The following is a 23,840-nucleotide window of genomic DNA, read 5'->3' as shown; positions in this document are numbered from 1 at the left end:
AGGCGAGGAGAGGGACTGCTGACCTTTCAGATGCAAAATGGCAGCGTGCCCACAACCCGGCTCTTCAGCTGGACTCTCCCAGGCCTGTTTCCAACACTCCACATCCCCTCGAATCTCCCCCATGAACCTGTCTCACAGGCACCCCAGGTCCATCTGCTCTTCCACCTGCAGCAGCTGCACAGCCACCCCACAGCACTGGCTGCAACTGCTGGAGGGAATAAAGAGACCACAGCCCTGTCAGGTGGGAGACTGCTCTAACACTTGTGCTCCAGACCAGTTCCAGTTTATGTGGCAGGGCGCTACAGGAAAAGAGCACTATTCAATGCTGTCCTGCAGTCAGAAGGAAACAGAGCACCCAGTACAACCTCATCATCCCCCTTCTCCACGCTGGAGCAATAGGGCTGGGACCAGAGGTGATGCGTTCAGTCCCAGCTCTGCCACCTCCTGTACTCCGGGAGCATCTTGTCCGTGACCCCGCTGCTGAGACACACTGACCCTGGTCACACAGACAAGCACCTGTCGTGGCTCCATAGCTCATGAGACTCGTCACCACCTCACAAGCCCTGTGAAATCTGAGACTGCCCCACACACAGTAACCTGGGTTCCACCACAGCTCCGGTCCTCCTCCTCCTGGTACTCCTACCCCTGTTTTTGCTGCCACTGGGAGACCTTGGAATGGGAACATCCAGTCCCACCATCAAGGCGGCAAAGCTCCACTACGTCTCAGCTCAGAGCATAGCCCACATCTTTATTCTACCATAGACCCAGAGGTGACAGCTCCATGTAGAAACCTGGGGGCAGCTTTGTAAATCAGCTCACCACCATTAGTCTGGACACAGCACTCACTCTCAGCCCTTTGGGCTGCACAAGCCCCACATAGACCACTATAGCAAACAATCCACTAATGTTCCCTTCAGGGCCTCACTTGGGTAAGAAGTACCTGGGATTACAAACTTCCTTGTCAGCTTGAGAAGTGGCCAGGACCAGTCATTAACATAATGATCTGAGGCAGAGCACAGGACCCTCAGTCCCAGCACAGTTTATAACTCCACTGAACAAAGCTCCCTCTAAAGCCATTGGAAGCAACAAGAGAGATGACATCTAGAAGTTCTGTAAAGAAAATCCCCTTTGTGTCTCCTGCCAGTCCAGCTGCTTTTTGCACTATTTCTTTTCCCCATACCAGAAAGGGAGAATTTTTCACTAGGACAAAAATAGACTTTTGAAAATTCCTTATAAGAAAAATTCCACTCACTGTAAACTTTCCCTCTGTGTCAGTGGGACTTCTGTCTCTACTCTGGTACAAATAGATAAACTGAATGCTGATAACTTGGACTGGTGCAAAGAGGCTGTTCTGGTTTCAGTTAGAACAGAGTTAATTTTCTTCCTAGTAGCTGGTAGAATGCTATGTTTTGGCTTAGGATGAGAAGAGTGCTGATAACACCCCGATGTTTTAATTGTTGCAGAGCAGTGCTTACACCAAGCCAAGGACATCTCAGCTTCTTGCTCTGTCCTGCCAGCAGGCAGGCTGGGGGTGCAGTAAGAGCTGGGAGGGGACAGACCCAGGACAGGTGACTCAAACTAGCCAAAGGGGTATTCCATACCATCTGGGGTCATGCTAAACAACAGATAGGGGTGGCTAGCCGGGGGAGGGGGGTTGGACTGCTTGGGGTTAGGCTGTGCATTGGTCAGGGGGTGGTGAGCAATTGCATTGTGCATCACTTGTTTGTACACATTAGTAGTAGTACTATTATCATCATCATTGTTGTTATTGTTATTTTTATTGTCATTATTGTTTTCCTGACTTAATAAACTGTCTTTATCTCAACTCACAGGCTTCACTTTCCCATTTCTCTCCCCATCCCAGAGAGGGACGGATGTCCATATCATAACAATCCCGATGTCCATAAGTCAAACTAACCTTTGCATTATAAATTATGAGGCAAAGACATTATCTGTGTTTTTAAAGTGTATTTGCAGATTTTGCTTTTACTGTTACATCAGACCAAATACCAAATTCCACAGGACTCCACAAGAAGTAGAGTCACCATCCATGATCTATGTTAACAATTTGCTGAGAGCTAGATAACTCAGAAACAACTACGTGCTATTTGGGTGCTCTAGTTAACATATAGAACTAATTAAAGCCAAAGCAATTCTTTCTAAAAATTAGAAGTGACAAGACTGTGACATTATCTATTAAGTTGATGATTTGATACAATCTTCTCTATATAAACCACTTCAATTACTTTTGTTCCAAACTAAGTTTAGGCTGCACAGGCCCCACCGGTGCCCACGCCCAACAGTGACACCCCCCCTCAACACAACCCCACAGAGCCATGGCAGATGGGGTGCAGCCAAGGCAGAAAGGTTTAATTGTGGCCCAGCGGTCACTTGCTGCTGGTGTACTTGGTGACAGCCTTGGTGCCCTCAGAGACAGCATGCTTGGCCAGCTCGCCAGGCAGCAGGAGCCGCACAGCCGTCTGCACCTCGCGGCTGGTGATGGTGGAGCGGTGGTTGTACTGGGCCAGGTGGGAGGCCTCTGAAGCCAGGCGCTCGAAGATATCATTGACAAAGGAGTTCATGATGCTCATGGCCTTGGAGGAGATGCCAGTGTCGGGGTGCACCTGTGAAATGGTAACCAAGTGCTGCGTCATATCACCATCACCAGGCAGTGAGACCCCACACTGCCAGGAAAAGGGCCCTCCTTCCTCCTCCCACCCCCTGGATTCTCATGTTGCATTCCAGTTCCATTGGACTGAAGAGGTCCCTGTGGTACTGCATTGGCTGTGACATTGCACTGCCAGGAGCCTCTGAATGGTCCCACAGGGAAAACAATCCTACAAGGAGCATAGGTCTCCCACACTATGGCCACCTCTCCAAAGACTTTCTCCTCTCCCCAACATAGGCTAACAAGTCTCAAAATCTCCAGAAATTATGAAATTTTTAATACTTACTCATAGGGAGAATGACAGGTAAAACTGATTTCTACTCAGTTACTTCTTTATACAGAGTCATACAGTAGAGTTCATTCTGCCTATGAAACCCTTTCTGATCCAGATCCGTCTCATCTCCTACTGAGAGATTTGTTGCCACACCCCTTTTTATACTCAGCTGGAGTTCTATACTGTCTCACTCAGTTTTTTTTTATCTCACTAAAAAGCACATTTTCCTCTTTTCCTTTTTACAGAGTTAACACACAGTGAGCAGAAGTAGTTTTACATGTGAAACAGTTCTTACCACTAGAGAAACATTTACTCACTTGCTTCAGTACTTTGTAGATATAAACTGAATAGGTTTCCTTTCTTTTGGGCTTTCTCTTAGACTTCCTGTCTCCAGAAGTCGAAGCATGACCACCACGCTTCTTCCCAGCCTCTGCACTCATCTTAACCCCTTCCCCTGAGCAAGCTCTAACAGAGCAACCATGAGCTACCATGGGGTTAGTTATATAGCAAAGGCAGCAGCCCTTCACATGCCTCAGGTGCAGTCCCCAGGGAGTGTGAGGGATGCACATCTGTGGCTGATGATTCCACTTGGCACTAGCCACAGGGCAGCCAGCCTTAAAGGCACTGATTCAATTAAACTTTTAGACCTGAGAAGCTTGAAGGTAATACTGGCAGACATGCATAAGAACAGTAGTGTCCCATTCACATGGGGCAGAAGCACCAGAAAAGAGCTAATTCTGGGTCTGATGAAAGGAGGGTTTCTGCTTTGGTGGAAGGGTGTAAACTGAAGTACTCGAGGTATTGGATCCAGAATCAAATGTGTTGGGCCACTGTCCTGGTTTCAGTTAGAACAGAGTTAATTTTCTTCCTAGTAGCTGGTGGAATGCTATGTTTTGGCTTAGGATGAGAAGAGTGCTAAAACACCCTGATGTTTTAATTGTTGCAGAGCAATGCTTATACTAAGCCAAGGACATCTCAGCTTCTTGCTCTGTCCTGCCAACGGGCAGGCTGGGGGTGCAGCAAGAGCTGGGAGGGGACGGACCCAGGACAGCCACCTCTGTGCTGTGGCACAGGTGGTACAGTCAGTTGAGACTCGGTAAATGAACGTAACGTTGGTCTAGTGACTGAATGATAGCATTAAACAACCTCCTAACAGCCAGTGTTCCTCCCACAGTGGATTCTGACTCTGTTCTTACTGGTGGCACGCACTGGGCACGAACCTGCAGATAACATCTCACCCAGTCTGGGCTGGGTCATCCTGCCTGCTTCACACAACAGATTCTTCAAGGGAAGGACGGAAGGGAAGCAGTAGGAGGAGAGGGCCGACATCCTGAGCGTGTGTTTGATCTGTCTTGGAAACCAATGATCACACTAGTGGTGATAATTATAATACAGAAATTAGGCTGTGCCAGGGAAAAAAGGAAAGAAAAAAAAATCCAGCAACATAGTAGAGCTGTGTTACTTTAGTCTGAACAGAAGAGAAAATGAAGCCTTTCTCTCAGCAGGCACCAAAACACATATTTTGCAAAATTGCAATACTAATATATACCTCCAGCTGAGGGGACGTCCATATCTCTGCAGTGCCCTGCACACTGTCTCCTATGCAGGGGCTTACATTATATTGCTCACATGGCAAATCCTTAGCAAGTCTCATCTTCCAAGGGCTGAGCCTGGGAGCCATCCTGCATCAGTCACTGTCAGTAGGGCCAATAGCATTTCACTGAATTCAGTTTTGTTCTAGGTCTGTCCTCATGGGGAGGCATCTGATGGCCCATCCCTAGTGCAAATAGAAGTCACAGTGACAGAGGGGTTTCTTGCACCCATCAACTGAAACGTGAATGAACGTGTGGGACATGCATGCCAGCACATCTGTGGAGGGGAATAAGAGGGAAGAAATGGGAATGTGGAGGCTTGGGCACAGAAGGTAAGAGGTAGCAAGATCCTTCTGGGAATAGAAGTAGCATATACATTGATGTCTGTCAACATCAAGAGGTAGTGGATGATTCATTCTGGGAGGAAGGAGCTGGCAACATCACCACTTTTCTTTTGAAAGAGGCCATGCACTGGTTAAGTGCAGGGCTTCCCTCTCTGATGTATGCTCTACCCACCAAATGATTTACCAAGCTGTAAATGGCAGAGATGCTTTAGCTGGGTGTGGAGTGTTCTCTGTGACTGGAACTATTTACCTTTTCCATCAGTCAGAGCACACAAAAGATCTCCAATGCTAATAAAGTTTTTATGTGTTATAAGTGATACCTGTCCCCAGCTACAGCTGTGTCTGGCATTGGCAGTTATACACACGTATTTTTTTCTGTGTTGTTTTTATTGTTTTTTGTTTGTTTGTTTGTTTGTTTCTGAGAAAATGTTAAGTTAGAAGGAAACCCTTTGATGGACATGGATCAGTGACAGCATTGAACACTGGGATCCATCATATAGCAAGGATGGAAGCTCATCCACTCAGCAGTATAGTCAAATTTGTGTTTCCATATTTATGGAATTAACACATTCTTACTACTTTCGCACAAATCTGTTTCCCTATATCACATGTGCTAATGGCTGTCCATTCTGGAAGCTGTGTGTTTGGCTTGACTTATCATTGCGCTACTTTTGTGATGTATGTATTGACCACAGTGATGAAGGAATCACACAACTGCACTTGAAGTTATATCTGCCACTTCTAGTTGTAGCTGTGTTATAGGCAACTTCTTTGTCAGACTACAGGCAAGAGCAATTGTGCAGAGGCTCTAGGACAGTTCTTTTACTATTCAAGCAGATAAGGAGCAATTTTCTTAATTTGTCTAGATACAGTTTTGCTTTTGTGCATGATTAGACAAGCCCTAGCTGAAACACTGCAAAATGCCATTGCCCTGGCTAGTGTCTGCCTCTCACACAGCAATCAGTACTCCAGGACAGACGTCTGCCAGAGCTGCTTCAGTGCAGTCTGACAAACTGTCACCACTGAACAAGTTTAAATCAAGGCTGAAAAACTAGACTGCTAAAACATGCATAGATATTCAATTTTACAAATCCTGGCATACTGTGACCTCTAGTGCATTTAGAGCTACTTCTGCTTTGAACATGTAGCTATGGACTTGTTTGCTAAATCAGGAATCTGCAACTCAATTTCTTCTCTTGCTTTGTAGCAGCAGACAGCTAACATAACTCTCCTATTTGCTTGTGGTGCTTTTACTCAGGCAGGCAGCTCAGCTGCACCACCACCACTCTCTCACGCCTCCTCCTCCAAGGGAGGAGAAAATATGATGAAAAGGGCTCAAGCGTTGAGATAAGGACAGGGAGATCACTCAACAATTATCATCACAGGCAAAACAGATGCAGCATAAGGAGATTAATAAAATCTATTACCTATTACTAACAAGCTAGAGCAGTGAGAAACTAACTAAATAAACAAATCTCCCCTCTACCCAACCTCTTCTATGACCTCCCCCTGAGTGGCGCAGAGGAACAGGGAGTGGGAGCTGTGGTCAGTCCCTGATGCTTTGTCTCTGCCACTCCTTCACCTGCCCCTGCTCCCTGTGGGGTCCCTCCCACGGGATGCCATCTTTCCCAAACTGAGCCTGCAGGGGCTGCCCACAGGCAGCAGCTCCTCAAGCACTGCTCCCACACAGCTCAGTCCCACGGGGTCCATCCCCCAGTCCCAAACTGCTCCAGCACGGGCACCCAAGGGTGGGCAGCAGCTCCCCCCAGCCCCCTGCTCCCCGTGGGCTCCTCTCCATGGCTGCAGCTGCGGCCCGGGGCCTGCTCCTGCGGGGGCTCTCCACAGGCCGCAGCCTCCTCCAGGCCACAGCCACCTGCTCCACCGGGGCCTCCTCCACCCATGGGGGGGCTGCAGCGTGGAGATCTGCTCCATGTGGGACCCATGGGTGCAGGGGGACAGCCTGCTCCACCAGGGGCCTCTCCCTGCACAGCCCGCAGGGGAACTGCTGCTGTGAGCCTTGAGCACCTCCTGTCCCCCTTCACTGACCTTGGTGTCTGCAGGGCTCTCTCACCCAGCTGCTGTTGTGCAGCAGTTTTTTTCCCTTTCTCCGCTTTCCCAGGGGCAAACAACTTTGCTCATTGGCCCAGCTCTGGGCAGCAGCGGGTCCCTGTGGAGCTGTCTGGAACTGTTCCTTACCTAACATGGGGCAGCTTCTGCTTTCTCCTCACAGAGGCCACCCCTGCAGCCCCCCACTACCAAAACCTTGCCATGTAAACCCAATACATTGCTCCATCGCCTAACAAGAATTCTCCAAGCACGCCTGCTCTCTCATTCCAATATTCCTATGCCCTCCTCAGAATTTACCACTCCCAGAGAATTCAGTCTAAGATGATAACCTGCATTTATTATTGCCACCATGGTCCTTGAGTACACAGATATGAAACGTGGTGATAGAGTCACTGCCAAGCTTTTACTAAGAATAAGCAACAGCAAAAGGAACAGCTGTAGCCTCAGGCAAGACTTCCAGACCTCATCATTCTCATAGCTACTTTGCAACCCTTGTCAACTCACCAACATCTTTTTAAAACCTAGAGAGCAGGACTAACGAAGACTTGCATTCATCGATTCTCATTTTAAATTCTGTGCTACCAGTCAGTCTTTACCCTACTTACTTGTGTGCAGCTTGCTTTTTCTCCTTCACTACCTCTGTTAGCTTCCAGGTACCACACTATGACATACTCATTCAAGTGACCTTTCAGTGCATTCTAGACTTCTCTGCAAAGCTAACTTAAACATTTATATTAATCTGCATTATTTTCGTAGAAAACACTTTTTTCCCCCTCAATCTCCAATCATTGCTAAAAACACTGAAAAAAATAAATGTTCTGCAGTATCTACTGGAAGCAGCTCCTCCTGTGACATTTGTCCTGTGGATGATACACACACAGTGCTTCCACAGCAGCAGTCTACAACTTGGATGGTCCCTTTGGAAAAAGCAAGGGAATACTTTCATAGAATAGCTCAGGTCGGCAGGGACACCTTAAAGATCATCTGGTTCCAAACCCCTTGTTTATGGGCAGAGAAGACTTTTTTGAGCAAAATTACTTTGCTCAAAAGGCCAGAGCCACAGACAGCATCTGAGAAAGTATAACTACATTTTTGTCTTGTTCTTCAAATTCTCTGTCAATGTGTCCTGTTGGAATAGGTTATTGGATTACGTGAACCTCTTCCAACCTAGAAATTCTGTGATTCTGTGATTCTGTAACCTTTCACATGACCAGTGCTGCCACACACGTGTCATAAGTAATGAAAATGATAGCTCGTGATCATAAGAAGGTATTTAGTTTGATTTGCTACTTTTTTAGTGTCTTCTCATTGTTTTAAAAATACATGAAGAAGTATTTTATTCAATAAATTATTCAAGCTGCTGTGGCAAAGTGCAGTTTAAACAACAGCTTTTAAAAAAATTGTCAGGAACAACAAAGAAAAGTTAAACTAACTTTAGCTGATTAGTCTTGTTTAGTTAAACCCGAAAGGAAGAAATAATTAGTTCATAGTCCAAAAATCCAGATTTAATAGGAGCCTCATATTAGATCCACAGAATTCAAGATGAAGGAAAAAAGATGCATCTAAGTTGCTCTGTTGTAGAGAACAAGTGCTGGTATTCTATAGATCTATGTTAACTCTCTAATTTCAAATCTTTGGAACCCTTTAAAGTTGTATTTGTTAACAAGAGAAAAAAAAAAAAAAAGCATGTGTGGCTTGCTCCCCCTTCTGTCATTATCTGGAAAACCCAGTGTTCAACGTGTGAATTAGCAGTTTTCCCAGCTGCAAGAATCATCATACTGTGCTCTGTACAATTCCAGAGCCCAGTACTCACACCTTCATTTATACCACAAATTCTGGTCATAACAAGAGGACTTTGGCAATAGTAAAGAAACAAACCCTCACTTCATATGAGAGCCCTGCATCCTTACTCGTAAAGCTCAGTACTGGCTGATCTGCCCCAGCATGCCCCAATAACTACTACAGCTCACAAAACAAGACTGTTCTTCCCTCTTTATTGACTGATCAGGCAGATCTGTTAATTACACTGTTAAATAATAGTTAAAAACAAACCAAGGCCAGAGGAGTTTGAAGTGAAGTATCTAAACCGAAGCAGAAATTGGGAAGGAGGAGGCAGGGTAAGCTGGGCTGGGGTCTTCACTTCTGTATCACTGCAACTCAGACACCCTAACTGCCACGACCCCAGACCGTTAGATTCCAAGGCCTGGCTCAGATGGGACATCATCTAAATATGGAAATGGTTGCCCAAATGCAGCCAGATCAGGAGAGAAGAGATCTGTCCAGATACAGAGGTGCAAGGCAAGTCAAGGGAAAGCAGTATTGCAGCAATCCTAGAACACAGCCACAGAGATAGCAGCAGTCCCATTCCAGTCGGCAGGTGAGTGAGTCATGTTGGCCACTGTCAGTCTCCACAGAGAGCACCTGACCGACTGCTCTAGAGCTCACACATTGTGGGTCTTCTTGGTGAGCTGTGGGTCTTCATCCACCAACTTTGACTTGAGATGTTCCTTATAGGCGAGGATGTCACCTTGCCACTTTGTGATTGTCTGCTTCTCACAGACCCAGATCTCCTGTGCAACCTAGAAGCAAATACACAAGGAAAGGAAAGTTTGTAGTGCAGCATTTTATAATTTTACCAAAAATATAAAATTAACCAAAATCTACTCTCTGAAGGAGAGAGAGTCTATTAAGCAAGTAGAGAGTCTATTGAGTTTCACACATTTGACTACCAAAGATATCTGCAGTGAAATATCCCACCTGGTGTTTTCTGAATAATTTATACAGGACTTTAGAACTAACAGTCCTTGAACCCTCTACATTTATTTTTTTCATTCATGGAATAATGCTAAGCTGGGAATCAGAAAAGGTAGTTCTTGACATGAACTACCCAGATATGTTGCACTGCATATCACACAAAAATAAAATTGTATCTGAACTTGCAGACAAAGCTATGGTTGATAAATCAACACCTGATATTTCTGTGTATATGGAGTGACCTCCTTAACATGTAGAGATGGAGTGATAAAGAAAACTGCTAGAACTACTCCAGTATCATTTAAAACAATCTAGTTAAAGCCTCCACATGTGTCATGATTTCCATTTAACTTACTCTTCATTTTTAGCACTTTTTTTTCTTTCACATGCCTACAATGTTTTCCAAGGTTAGGTAATTATTCCACATGAACATGGCAAGGGAATCATATGCAGTGATATTTTTCACTCACGCATCTTTTCAGGATAAGGAACAGCTGAAAACAGTTGAAAACATCTTGCTTTAATTACTCAGTGTTGGAAAGTTGGTTTGCCAAAATTCATCACTCTTCTTACCTGCTGGATGAGTCTGAAGTCATGGCTGACAAGCATCATTCCTCCTTCAAATTCATTGATAGCATCTGCCAGAGCATCTATTGTTTCTATGTCCAAATGGTTGGTGGGTTCATCGAGGAAAAGCATGTGAGGATTCTGCCAGGCCAGCCATGCAAAGCACACGCGGCACTTCTGCCCATCAGAGAGGTTCCGAATGGGGCTCACCTGACAAACACAGACACTATTTGCAGCTCTGCAGGGTACCTTATAGCACCAGCTCCTAGATGCCACACCGACCACAAAATATTCACAGTTCAAACTGTGTTTGCTGCAGCTACATGACACAAGAGGACAAATGTAGGCTTACAACTAGACTAGGCTTCCTTTACCAGCAAAACAAGTGAATTCCAAAGGCTTCTGAAAAAGGGGTGTCCACAGCAAGATTCAGCTTGTGTTAGAGGTTCCAAAGGAAAGTTAATTGAGATCTGCCTAATGTTCATTGCATCCTGACAAAAGCCTAAACCTACTCTCAACTTCTTGAGTGACAAATGGAGAACAGTGTAAAAATCAAGGCTAACTGCAGTGATGATGACAACTCCCACCAAAATGTAAATACAGGAGGGTGGAGTGTTTAGTTAGAGCACCACTAGAGATTCAACGCTCATTTGCTTGAACCATGTGTTCCCCACACCCAGCTGAGAATATGTTCTGGCATTTCTGACTGGCATTCATCTCAGAAATAGAGATAAGCAACCTAGTTCAAGTTATAATTGAAATATAATTGAGGCTAGCACTATGCCATAACCCTTCTTCCTTCACCTGGGTTCCGAGGAGGTCACACATTTCAACCCATAAATTGCTGCAACGCAAAGTAAGTTACTGTGAGCCATGAGTTATTTTTTCTCCAATTTTAAAGACAGAGATGGAAAAATCATTTAGATGCTGTGGTGCACCACGCTGCATTCTGCATCACACTGTCAGGTATCTGTAGAACAACAGAAAATGCAACAGCTCTACTTCCTTAATGCATAAAAAGAAAACTTCAACAGCTCATACTGACCTGCTGCTTCCCTGTCAGACCATATCTGCCAATGATTTTTCTCATCTCCTCCTTCTCCTTGATCTCTGGGTAGCATTTCATCATGTATTCCAAGGGTGAGAGGTCTAAGTCCAATTGCTCTTGCAAGTGCTAACAGAGAACAAAAGCCAGCTTCAGGCTGTGCATGCCACCCATCTCCCCCCTTATACCTCTCTGGTGCCAGCAAAGCAGCAGAATCCATGAGATGATAACCCCACCCCTGGCATGTTCACTGTGCTGAAACGTTATGGAAGCAGACTCCATTTCAGGAGCAGGAGTGCTGCTTCAGAATAGCGTGCTTGTCCAATATCAAGCAAGGGACAACCATCTCTACAGTAAAAGGTGAGAGGCTAAAAAAAAAAAAAGGACCACAGCAAGCCACTTTTCAGGGCAAGAACATTGGCTAGAGTCCATTCTGCCAAAAGAACAGCTCCCTCCCCAAGCTCAAGGCATGGAAAACCAGCAGCAGGATGGGCCTTTAGAAGCAGAAATAGAGGGACAAGATTCCCCATTCCTGTCAGTTTTTTCCTCAGCATTTCATGTCCATGGTAGTTGCTGTAGGGAGTACCTGGTGGTATCTACCAATCTTTACATGTGAGTGCTTGCGGATCATCCCGTCTGTGGGCAGCAGCTACAAAGAGAAGACAGAAGTATTTCACCATAAAATCCCTTCTTTCACTGTATGCCAGCCCTCTGTATGTCTGAACATATAGCATGACAGCAAAAGCCCTATACTGCAGCAAAACTTCAGGATTTCCAAAGTCTGATAGGGGTGCTCTCACAAATAAATGCAGCTTCATTGAAGACTACCCGAAGAATAAAGGGACAGAACAGGTTAGACAATGCTGGGAGCATACCTCTCCTGTGAGCAGTTTCAGCAGTGTTGACTTTCCAGCTCCATTGGGTCCAACAAGAGCTACACGGGTATCCAGGTCAATCCCAAACTCCAAGTTATTATAGATCCATGGCTGCAAACCACATAAATTATGACATATTATGCCTTTCCATTACTACTTAGACTCTACATGCTGCACCTGTAAAGCTCTGTCTTCAGCAGACTCAGCATTAACACTGCCAAGAAATCTGATCCACCTGATTAGAAAAGTTACCCAAAAGCCCCCATTACAAGGCAGAGGATACAAGTAAACTCCATACAACCCATGCACACTCGCTATACTCACCCCGTCCTTGGAGTATTTGAAGCTTACATTCTGCACCATGATGACAGGAGGGGGGATTTTTCCACAGGGAGGGAAATAGAATGACAAAGTCTGTCAACATAGAATATCCACTTGTTAGACACCCTGGAGCACATACAGATCAATCCCTTTATTTCACTCCCTGTTCCCTCTGGCAACTCATTCACAGGTTTATCTGCTGGCTAATGATTCCCTATTTCTTTTCCTTTGAAGCAAATGGGTGCTTATACTTTTCAAATTAGCAGGAGCTGCTCTGAGCATCCTCCCTGATCTTCTCCAACTTTCAGACATTCATTTCTGTGTCTAAAAAATGGCCTTACTGGTATGATAAATCCCATTCTCTCCATTGGAAGGAAAAAAAAAAAGTCTCCTCCTTCCACTCTTCAGCAATATCCTATATTCAGTACAGGAATCTGGAAGGGAATTCTACTTTTGCTCTCAGCTGTGTCAGCCATTCCTGTCATCGGCTAAAGTTCATTTTGCTTATCTGGCCCAAGTTTCCTACACTGATCACTAGATGCAATCCCACGTCTGATCCCACCTTATCGTTCACCACTCTCTCTGTCAATCCAGAAGCCATCATTTTTTGAAGGGTCTTCTCCTTGCTCTGAGCTTGCCTGGCCAGTTTTGCGCTACCATGACCAAATCGCGCAATGTAATTCTGCAATGAAATACAGAGTTAGCCAAAAGCCATGATACAAAGGCTAGAGGTGCATGGCTGCATAGGCAGGAAGATGTTCATGCAACTAGGCAGATACCTTCATGTGTGCAATCTGATCTTGTTCCCAGTGGAAACGCTTCATTTGGTTTTCTTCTAGTTCCAAGCGAGTCTTCACATATTGATCATAATTTCCCTAGAGAGAGAGACCACAAAACATCAGACATGCCCCAGAGGAGAGTTCCTCTGTTTCTGTTAGTTGCACAAGACACCATTCACTCACTGTGTAGTACTTCAGTTTGCGGTTGTGCATGTGGATTATGTTGGTGCAGACACCATTCAAGAAGTCCTGGGAGTGGGATATCAGCACAAGGATCCGCTTGAACCTGTGGCACCACAAAACTTAATAGAGACCAAGCTAGGAAAAGAATTGCTTGTTGGCCCTGATGGTGACAAAGGATTTACATGCAACAGATCTTTCTTGTTTACGGCCAGATTAAGAACAAAAAGATAGAAGCCGTAGAGATGCTTCAGGAAATTTGCAGTAAAGCAGCAATGACCAGCTTTCTAAGACATCCTTCATCATAAGGCACTCTTCGTCCATATTCATGAAGAGTCGAGAGCTGGCTACCTTTGTGGTGGATTACTACTGCTACTGATGCAGAACTCCACTGGTGTCACACTTCTAAGAAGTTTCAACTTTTGCTTCTCATTTTCACCTTTTTACAGCCTACCATCTCTTAGGTTCTCTATCACAGGTTCCTTTCCAAGTTGGTAAAATGACTGGCTAAAGCCTCTTCCCCAAAAGAGAGAGGTTCAAATTACTTTCCTAAAACACCTGATATATAAAACAGACAAAAGGTTCATCTGACAGCTGAAAGAATAATCTCTGCAAATGAAAAGCCCTTCTCGTGCTTATACACACAGTCCTTTTAACACACAACCCAAATAACCTAGACTTCACAGCTATTCCTAAATCTTTTGCCTTAAGCATTAACATTTTAACTTTGTTTAACAAAAAACAGTTGCATCCACATACTAGAACAAGATGAAACCAACAGACACAGACACTACAGTTGAAGAGAGAAACAATATGCAAAAAGCTGTGCTGGAGGCCAGGTCTAGAAAGTTTACACTACTGGTACAGCACATGGTTCTGGTACATGCCTCCCAGCTCTGCTCCTGGCTTTCAGGAAGTAATTTTAACCTGTACCAGTATTTCTCACTTTTTTCAGTAAGGAAGAGACAGACTTATCTTGAATTCTTTACCCTTGCATCAAGAACCGTAACATTTAGCAGCAAGCACAAGGTATCATAGAATCATAGAAATACGAGATTGGAAAGGACCTACAAGATCATCTAGTCCAACCGCCCTCCTATCACCAATACTACCCACTAAGCTACTAAAAATATGTAAGTACAATTAGTAATGCAGCATAGTTACATAGCCACAAGAACTACAGACAGTTACTCCTGTAGCACTTGCTCATGTGCTGACAAGATGTTCCAGCAGAAAACTACAACCTACGGAAGCTGCAAACTCCTTCATGCTTACGTTTTCAGCTCTTCTTCCAACCACACACAGGCATCCAAGTCAAGGTGGTTTGTGGGCTCATCTAGCAGCAGCATGAATGGACGAATGAAGAGGGCTCTAAAAGGAGAGGGGAGATGACAGCACAGGGTAAATGCAGGTACCCAAAGCCTCTCAGCTCTCCTCTGAGTTCTTAGAACTGTGTATGTGGCTTTGCAGCATCAGGATCAGACAGGCATTTTCCCAGGAGGCAGCAGGCAGCATACCACTCACCTAGCAAGAGCCACCCTCATTCGCCAGCCACCACTAAAGTCCTTCAGCTTCTTCCTCTGCATGGCTGGTGTAAACCCCAGGCCGTGCAGGATACGTGAGGCCCGTGCTTCTGCCTTGTCAGCGTCCAGCTCCTCCAGACGTTCATACAACTCCATGAGTTTCTCACACTCCGCTGAAAAAGAGCCTGTCTGTCAGCACGTCTAACAGTAATTGGCTCTCAGCTGCACATCTGTACAGCTGAGATAGCTCACAGTCCATCTGCTTCATCACTAGTCAGCCCCATCCACTCCTATGACTTAGACGCTTCTTAAGAAGTCGCATTGGGTAATTTCATCTAAAGAAGTGGACTTTTCAACTAGTACCGGGCAGCTGGGAGAAAAAGTAATATGTAAAAACTCTGCCAAGGAACCCAGGTAAGACCCTTTCTTCAGTGGGAAGGGAAAGTGGAAGAAATGTCCCTTGTCCACAGGGACTCTGAAAAGCTTTACCATCCTCATGAGCCAGACGCTCTGCCTCTCGTTCTAACATGGCTCTCTCTGTATCCACCTCCATCACACATTGTAGAGGGGTCTTGTCACTGGGAGGCATCTCTCGGGTCAGGTGATAGATGTCAATGTGCTCTGGAATGGGCACTTCTCGTTTCCCAATAGCTGACAAAAGCATGGATTTCCCTGTGTGCAGACAGACACTCCACAATTATTTTTATTCAGTAAGATATGTCACAAAGAAACAGACAAAATGCAGTCAGATCCCATTGATTCCCTCGTTTTCCAACCCAAGAAAATCCTTAGGAAATTCTTGCCTATGAGGAATTAGAGACCTAGCAGAGCCATTGCAGTTCAGCCCTTACCCAGACTTAGGGAGCTGTATTTCTGCTGTGTATTTCCTGCTGTCTAACCAGGTCTAACATCTGTTACCAGGACACCAGACTCTACAGACTTCTAACACATAGGAACGTAATGAACTTATCACTAAAGGGCCTGATATGACCTCATCACTCTTACCAGCTCATCAATTACACCCATATTCTGCATCTCTCTATGTACAGCACCAGCTTCCCCAGCGGTCAGACAGCTGTTTTCCCATTCAGACTAGATCTCCTTACTCTTCCGTACTATGCAAGTTCTCTGGCTAGTAGCGTCACCACTGAGTTTATTGACCCTGTTAAACAAAGCCTCCATACAGGAATCAGGGGTTCACAGAGCCCAGGCATCCCACTCTAGGCTCCGCAGACAGTCTAAATGCTTAGTCCAAAGGCAGGATGCAACCCCATAGTCCTAGTAGCAACTGGTCTGGCTGGGTGGGGAGATGTGGGAGGTGAAACCATCATGTCTAACAGCCTTTTTTCTGGTTTCCAGCATTTACCACCCGAATGTGTCCAGCTTCTCAGCAGCACAGAGCCTTCCCCGAGCTCCAAGAAACCCGTCGCTCTGTGCCCTACAGCTTACCAATTCCATTGAGTCCAATCAGGCCGTAGCGCCTCCCAGAATTCAGCTCAAGTTTTGTATCGCTCAGCAGCTCCTGGCCATGGAAGGTCAGCGAGAGGTTAATGATGTGCACATCAGTGCTGTTGGGATGGGAAGCCAGCACTCCTGTCACAGCACGGGCAGCAGCTTTCTTTAATTCAAAGTCCTCCATCTCCTTCGTAAGAGCATCCACCTCTGTATCTAGAGACAGACCAGAAGGATTACTGAATTACAGACACACGAGAAGCCTATGGGGGGGGGGGGGGTTGGGACCAGGTGATCTTTGAGGTCCCTTCCAACCCAGGCCGTTCTGATTCCATAAGCCCCTAAACCAATATAAGCACGATGACAAAAAACAACCAGTGTCTCCTTCTACAAAAATATCAAGGAAGCCTAGAGACGATGGCACTCAATTTTCAGCTCAGCAAATGGATATCAAATGGTCTAAGAGAAAGTTTCACCCACTCTAAAAATAACTGCTGACCATTAAAACCCGGTGAGTAGCCCAAACAGCCAACCTGTTGTCCACGCACAGTAGGACTAACCCTCAATGCAGAAAGGGCTGGGGCAGGGGAAGGGCTCAAACACTTTTGGTTGCAAGTTTAAGGGCAGGGACGGCCTAAATAGAACTCGGGCAGGAAACAAGCAGCAGGTGAGATGTGAGAAAAGAAGCAGCAACGTTAGAAGAGGCCCTACCAGCTCCTAAGGTAACACGTCCCTTTGTAGACTCCCTCTTCCTCTCCTCCTACAGCAGAAGCAAACATTTCCTGCCTCGCTAACGTCCCTGCCTTACAGCCCGATGTGTACTGCTCCGTGAGGCCCTGCCCGCCCCTGCGGCCGCTGCAGCGGGAGGGGAGCGGCGGGAGGGGAGCGGCGGGCCCGGGGCGCGCCGCCCCCCCCGCTCCCGGAGCGCTGCAAGTGCGGGTCCCGCGCCGCCGCCGCGCGGCCCGGGCTCCACCAATCGGAGGGCGCCATGCAAATGAGCCGGGGGAGCGGGGCGGCGATTGGCCGGCTCGGGCCGGGCGGGCGCCGAGACCCCGCCCGCGGCCGGCGGCACCGGGCGGGCTCGGGGCGGGCGCTGCCCGCGGGCACCGCCGGGGTCCCGCGGTCGGAGCGCGGCCGCGCAGCGCCCGTGCCGGCGGCACCAGCACGAGGCAGGCTGGAGAGGTTCACGGGGGTGCCGGCACAACCTGGATCCCGGGGAGGGCATCCTCCGGCGTGCCCCCCGGACCCGGCGCTCGGTGCCTCCCGAAGCACCGCGCTGCTGACACACCCTGAAGTCCTCGCTGCCTGGATTAAAGCTGGCGTGCCCGGCAGTCCATGGGTCAGCGGGCGGCTGAACCAAGGGCACGAATGAACCCTACCGATGAGCTTCACCTTGCCTACTTCCCTCAGGGGGGTCAGGCTCTGCAAACCAGGGGCACCCCAGAAGCACAGCTGGGCTGAAGTTCATAACAACAGCATCATTTTTAGTTAAGAAACCAGACCCTACAGCAGTGTCTGCAGTACAAAATAAATAAATAAATAAATAAAGCGTGTCTGGACATCAAATACCAGATCAGGACAGTATCAGCTTGGGAGGGAAATGATGCCACCAGCACCCTCTGCCTTCAGTCAGCACCCTCAAGTCAGAACGTAGGGAACACGGCCACACACTGCACAAAGGCACCGCGCAGCCCACAGGTGTCCTGCTGGCTCCAAAGGCAGGGAGCTGCCCTGACAGCAGACCCCGCAGCGGGCCCGGTGCAGCACAGCAGCAAGCCCGCAGGGTCCCTGAGGAACAACGAGCGCCGCGAGTCACCAATTCACGGGCACCAACACCCGCGTACGGCCGCTGCCCGCCAGCAGGCCCCGGCTGCACGGGGCACACGGACCGAGCGGGCCGACCCCACGGGGCGCAGCGCCACGGGCCGGGCACCCCCCGGAGGCTGCGCTCGCGAGTCCCGGCGGGGCCGGGCAGCCCCGCGCCGCGGCCGCCCCTCACCTGGCAGCGCCGTCCCGTTGGCCTCGGGGGGCCGGGCCTCCTGCGGCTCCGTCCCGGCATCGCCGTTCTCCTCCGCGGCGCGGCGGGGCCGCTGCCGGGCCTTGGCCGCCTCCTTCTTCTTGGCCGCCTTCTTCTTGGCCAGGTCCGAGGGCATGGCGAGGCGCAGGGGAGCGGCTGCGGGGGGACACGGGCCCGTTAGGCCGCGCCGAGCCGGGCCGCCCCGCCCCGCCCCGCTTCTCCGCCCCGGCCCGGAGCACGCGGCGCCGCCGGGCCCGGCCGAGGGCCGCCCGCTGCGCTCTGGGCCGCCCGCCCCGCGCCTCCGCACCCGCCCACCCACCCGCCCGGCCCGGCCCGGCCCGCTCCGTTCCGTTCCCCCCCCCCAGCCAGGCCCGGCCCCGCCGCCCGTACCGGCCGCTCGGCGCGTTCCTTCTGTCGCAACAGGACAGCTGCCACCGCGTGCGCACGCCCCGCCCCCCGGCGCAGCGGCCAATCAGAGCGCGAGACGTCACCCGCGCCGGGCGGCCCCGCGCGCGCGGGCGGCTCCCGGGCACTGCGCGTCCCGGCGTGCACCGCGCCAGGCGCGCTACCATAGAGCCGGCGCGGGCGGCGGGTAGAGCGGCCGCCGCGGCACCATAGAGAAAAGCGGAAGCGGAAGCGCGAAGGTGGCGATGAGGCGGCTGAGGTGGCAGCGGCGGGAGCGCGGCCGGGTGGCAGCCGCTGGCACGGAGCTCCGGGACGGGCCCGGCCCTGCCAAGGGCTCGCCCTGCCCGCCGCTGGCAGCGCCCCGCGGCCGCTGACCCGCGCGCACTGAGGCCGCCGCCCGCAGGCCCCGCCGCCCGCCCCGCGGCCCCGCGCCGGCCATGTCCCAGGGCCGCCGGAGCGGCTCCGTGAGCCCGTCCTGCCGGTAGCGGGCCGGGGGCCGCTCGCCGGGAGCGGAGCGGAGCGGAGCCCCCGCGGCCGGGCACCGCCATGCGCCTGGCCGCGCTGCTGGCCGCGCTGCGGCCCGTGTTGCCGCTCGTGCTGGGCCTTTCCCTGGGCTGCAGCCTGAGCCTGCTGCGCGCCTCCTGGAGCCACGGCGGCGGCGAGGACCCGTGCCTGGGGGCGGCGGGCAGGGCCGGGCCCCCCGCCGGCGGAGCGCAGCCGGAGGCGGAGGATGGGCGGCCGGGCCAGGGGCACGAGGACTTCAGGCCTAGGATTGTGCCGTACTACAGGGACCCCAACAAGCCTTACAAGAAAGTGCTCAGGTAAAATCAGCGCTTTTCTTCCGAGGAAAATAACTTTGCGTGAATGGCGTTTGGAGCTCTACAGCTTCAAATCTTTTGTTAAAAAAAAAAAAAGTTGTAACAGCATGAGGTAGTGGCCTAGTTTGCGATCTTGAAGGAGTGCAGAAATTAATTAAAAAAAATCTTAGACTGAGATACATGTGTCTAACATAATGTGTTAAATTACACTTAAAAACACGTTAATCAGTCTACTCATTAGAATTCTAAGCCATTAGTAATAACTTGTATCACTTGTTAGTAGTTACCTCTATTTTTTTTTGACTTGCACAGTTTCCAGGATTGCAGAAGTAATGCAAGGCTGTAGGATCCTTGAAGGAAGGAAGTGCTTTTAAAAAATGTGACTTTTTTACTAGTGAGTCTGCTCTTAGAGCTCTCCTTTCAGGCTTAACTGTTCTCGCTATCAGTAGATTCTAACAGATAAACACTTAACCCAAGTGGTGGAGCACTTACAGAGGTAACTTGACTAATGAGGATGTTCTGACACTAAATTAGTGTACTTCAATTTTTATCCTTCCCTTACAGAACTCGCTACATCCAAACAGAATTGGGATTCCACGAGAGACTGTTTGTGGCAGTGCTGACTTCCAAGGCTACCCTCAATACGTTGGCAGTGGCAGTGAACAAGACTGTAGCCCATCACTTCCCACGCCTGCTGTATTTCACAGGGTTGCGCAGTGCCAAGGTGCCTCATGGCATGGTGCTTGTGGCCCATGGAGACGAGCGTCCTATCTGGCTGATGTATGAGACCATGAACTATATCCATCAGCACTTTGGTTCTGACTATGACTGGTTCTACATCATGCAGGATGACACCTATGCACAGGCTGAACAGGTCAAGGCTCTGGTGACACACCTAAGCATTAACCAGGATGTCTACCTGGGACGAGCAGAGGAGTTCATTGGGGGAGATGAGCAGGCCCGCTATTGCCACGGTGGCTTTGGCTACCTGCTGTCCCGCAGCCTGCTTCTGAAGCTCCATCCGCACCTGGACAGCTGCCGCAATGAGATCCTTAGTGTGCGCCCCGACGAGTGGCTGGGGCGTTGCATCATTGATTTCCTGGGTATCTCTTGTATTTCCCAGCTTCAGGTACTACCTCCCTCCCCGGCATTTTGTGTTAGCTAAGTCTGACAGAACCCATGCTCTTGCTAGTTCCTGCTGCTCAGCAAAGGAACTCCTCTGTGAGCCCCCACTGGGTTAGGGGAGGAAAGGGCTGTCTGGTGTGGTGGCACAAGGGAGACACCCATAATGAAAGCTGAGAAGTTGGGGGAGAGAGCACATGCTTTGCTTTTTGGACGGTGGATAAAGGGTGCATTGGTACTAAGAAGTAAACAGGCGTGTGATTTATGGAGGTAGGGTATGGAGGGTAGCTGTTGTGTTCTTGTCTCTGGGTACTGCACTCAGCACAGAGAGAGAGGCGGATGCATGTCTCGGGTGAGGGAAGGCTTTGCTGTGAACATTAGAGTTCCATGCCAGTCTTCTTGGCTCTTGTTCACTTCAGGGTCAGCATTATCACACTTATGAATTGGCCAAAAATGCTGAGCCAGAAAAGGAGGAAGAAGAGGAGTTCCAAGCAGCTCTTGCTGTGCACCCTGTTTCTGACGTGACATTGATGTACCGGCTGCACAAGCACTTCAGCAGGATCCAACTGGAGAGAGCCTACCAGGAGATCCAGGAACTCCAGGTATGTGGTGAGGGATATCTGTAAATATTGCTCATCCAAGCAGGTTTCCTTTTCTTCCAACTCTGTCATAGAAGATTGTTTCTGTTTGTAGGTGGCTGTCAGCCAGACACAGGAGGTAGTCCTGCATCTTAGAAGTAGCACTTCAGATACCGTGCTGTCCAAAAGCTGGTGTGATGCTATCAGGATATGCTTCTAGGTGGTGATGCAGGTCTGGGTGGGAAGTGGGCAGGACCTTCCTAGAGAAAGTGTCATTGTGTTCTTTTTTGCACAGATGCAGATCAGGAACCTGACATCGCTGACTCCTGCAGGTGAGGCAGGCTTGACGTGGCCTGTGGGGATTAATGCCCCATTTCTTCCAAAGACACGTTTTGAGGTAATCAGCTGGGACTACTTCACTGAGCAGTACCTCTTCTCCTGTCCTGATGGCTCTCCCAAATGCGAGCTCTCTGGAGCCAGCAAAGCAGACGTCAGTGACATTATTGAGTCAGCACTTGAGCAACTTAACAGTCGCTACCAGCCCTCACTTCGCTTCAGCAAGCGGCAGTTGCTGAATGGCTACCGGCGCTTTGACCCCACACGGGGCATGGAGTATACCCTGGACCTACTGCTGGAGGCGGTGACCCAAAAGGGCCACAGTCACGTTCTGGTCAAACGAGTGAGCTTGGTGCGGCCCTTAAGTAAGGTAGAAATTATTCCCATGCCATATGTAACAGAGGCCACGCGGGTGCAACTGGTGCTTCCATTGACAGTACAGGACTTGGATTTTGTGGCGAACTTCCTGGATATGTATGCTATGAACACACTGGACACACATGATAACGCCTTGCTGACTTTGCTTTTCATCTACCATCCGTACGATGCTCAGCGAGTCAGCCAAGTGGATGTATTTGCTGGAGTCAAGACCATGGTAGGAGAACTGGAGAAACGCTATGCAGAAGTTAAAATCCCCTGGATTAGTGTCAAAACTGAGGTGCCATCTCAAGTGAAACTCATGGATATAGTCTCAAAGAAGCACCCTGTGGACACTCTGTTCTTCTTGGCCAGTGTCTGGACGGAAATCAACATGGAGTTCCTGAACCGGTGCCGAATGAATACTATCAGCAATTGGCAGGTCTTTTTCCCAGTGCATTTTCAGGAGTTCAACCCTGCACTGGTATACCGTGGTGAGCAGACTGCTTCCTCCAGCACCGACTTCCTGAGGGACGGGCACTTTGACAGACATTCCTTTGCCGAGGCCTGCTTTTACAACTCTGACTACATGACAGCACGTACCAAGCTAGCAGCTGATATCCTAGACCGAGATGAGGTGCTGGAGGGCATGGAGGTATTTGATGTCTTCCTCCACTATTCTGGTTTGCACTTATTTCGGGCTGTGGAGCCAGGGCTAGTGCAGAAATATGCACTGAGGAGCTGCAATCCCCGGCTCAGTGAGGAGTTATACCACCGCTGTGTCCTCAGTAACTTGGAAGGGCTTGCATCACGCTCACACTTAGCCATGGCCCTCTTTGAGCAGGAACAGGCCAACAGTACTTGAGAGACTGGGAACATCAGGAGTTACTCAGCACCTTAACACTTGGCACTTTCCATCCCCTTCCTGGCCTAGCCATGGGTGAAGGGCATGTGAGGTCAAGGGAGGAGGGAGGCTTTCCTAGCCTTGCTCTGCAGCACAGGCATGGGCTGTGGAGAGAGGCAGTTCTTGTGTTGTTTTTTTTTGTGTGTGTGGACTCCTTTGTTTTGTTTTTGTTTTACTGCTTTTTTTAATCAATAAAGATTTCTTTCCAAGCAGAGTGATATAGCTTTAAACTTTATAGGCTCTGGGATGAGGGATGGAAAAAATGCTGTGGAGTTGATTTTAATTTAAGCTATGCAATTCTGACAAGCAGTGCAGACGGTGAACATGAGATGTGTACTGAAGCAAGGTTACCTTGGCTATGCCACCGTTGGTGCTGTTGTTCCACCCTATCATGTTTGTCTCTTTATGAATTCATTTTCAAGGAGACAAACAGTTTGTCTAGTTTGCTACTGGACAAAACTGTTCAGTGCACTTCTAACTTCTATTTTGGTATGTCTGCCTCCTGCAACTGCAGAACGTTGATTTTGCTTTGTGATCTGGGAAGGTAAAGGAACCATCAAAGACTGTGAAAACAAGCAGCTGTAAAACTTCCTTGTTATGAGTGGTTGCGTTCTTCCAACCACTGTTTTGCTGGTTCACTGTGATCCTAGCAGGAGAGGTATTTGGATTGCATAAGGAAATATTTAAAATGTTATGTGTTGAAGAGAACACTAAAGAGAGAATAGTGTAGATGTTCTCTTACATATACTTAAATACTGGGAACCATGAGTAGTGTAGCATTAGCTCCGATCTGCATGCAGCACTCCAGTCAGATCCTAGCTGTGGAACAGATTCTCCCATTTTGTCCATTAGAGCTATTAGA

The 23,840-nt window shown here is 48.9% G+C and overlaps 3 protein-coding genes and 1 long non-coding RNA gene across 6 annotated transcripts; 2 read left to right on the top strand and 2 right to left on the bottom strand.

Moving 5' to 3' along the window:
- Positions 1–1,948: 1,948 nt before the first annotated feature.
- Positions 1,949–3,452, bottom strand: H2BK1 (H2B.K variant histone 1). The gene is made up of 2 exons (XM_068673035.1): positions 3,260–3,452; positions 1,949–2,624 (listed from the first exon to the last, which is right to left on the bottom strand). Exons 1-2 carry the CDS (start codon positions 3,431–3,433, stop codon positions 2,388–2,390), a joined length of 411 nt encoding a protein of 136 aa, XP_068529136.1. The 5' UTR covers positions 3,434–3,452; the 3' UTR covers positions 1,949–2,387.
- Positions 3,453–3,574: 122 nt separating this feature from the next.
- On the top strand, positions 3,575–5,703 carry LOC137851925 (uncharacterized). The gene is made up of 2 exons (XR_011093576.1): positions 3,575–3,740; positions 4,117–5,703. It is a non-coding gene; the product is annotated as an uncharacterized lncRNA (long non-coding RNA).
- A 3,219-nt stretch (positions 5,704–8,922) lies between these two features.
- ABCF2 (ATP binding cassette subfamily F member 2) lies at positions 8,923–18,989 on the bottom strand. Of its 3 annotated transcripts, none has more exons than XM_068673033.1 (15): positions 18,849–18,989; positions 18,441–18,614; positions 16,439–16,651; positions 15,479–15,661; positions 14,991–15,162; positions 14,742–14,837; positions 13,470–13,572; positions 13,287–13,382; positions 13,070–13,189; positions 12,511–12,600; positions 12,187–12,297; positions 11,898–11,960; positions 11,312–11,440; positions 10,273–10,476; positions 8,923–9,524 (listed from the first exon to the last, which is right to left on the bottom strand). In XM_068673033.1, exons 2-15 carry the CDS (start codon positions 18,592–18,594, stop codon positions 9,387–9,389), a joined length of 1,872 nt encoding a protein of 623 aa, XP_068529134.1. In that variant the 5' UTR covers positions 18,595–18,614; positions 18,849–18,989; the 3' UTR covers positions 8,923–9,386. The 3 variants fall into 3 exon arrangements, with proteins under 3 accessions (XP_068529134.1, XP_068529132.1, XP_068529135.1); XM_068673031.1 differs by having other exon boundaries at positions 16,439–16,657; positions 18,849–18,988; XM_068673034.1 differs by lacking the exons at positions 18,441–18,614; positions 18,849–18,989 and adding an exon at positions 17,153–17,270 and having other exon boundaries at positions 16,439–16,657.
- Positions 18,990–19,122: 133 nt separating this feature from the next.
- Positions 19,123–23,192, top strand: CHPF2 (chondroitin polymerizing factor 2). The gene is made up of 4 exons (XM_068673030.1): positions 19,123–19,684; positions 20,246–20,810; positions 21,223–21,405; positions 21,677–23,192. The coding sequence occupies exons 1-4, from the start codon at positions 19,410–19,412 to the stop codon at positions 22,937–22,939; spliced, it is 2,286 nt and encodes a 761-aa protein (XP_068529131.1). The 5' UTR covers positions 19,123–19,409; the 3' UTR covers positions 22,940–23,192.
- The last annotated feature ends 648 nt before the right edge of the window (positions 23,193–23,840 follow it).

Source organism: Anas acuta, chromosome 2 (assembly GCF_963932015.1).
Source record: "Anas acuta chromosome 2, bAnaAcu1.1, whole genome shotgun sequence".
Taxonomy (NCBI): Eukaryota; Metazoa; Chordata; class Aves; order Anseriformes; family Anatidae; genus Anas; species Anas acuta.
Note: the sequence above shows the minus strand (reverse complement) of the source record. Positions and strands in the feature narration are given on the sequence as shown.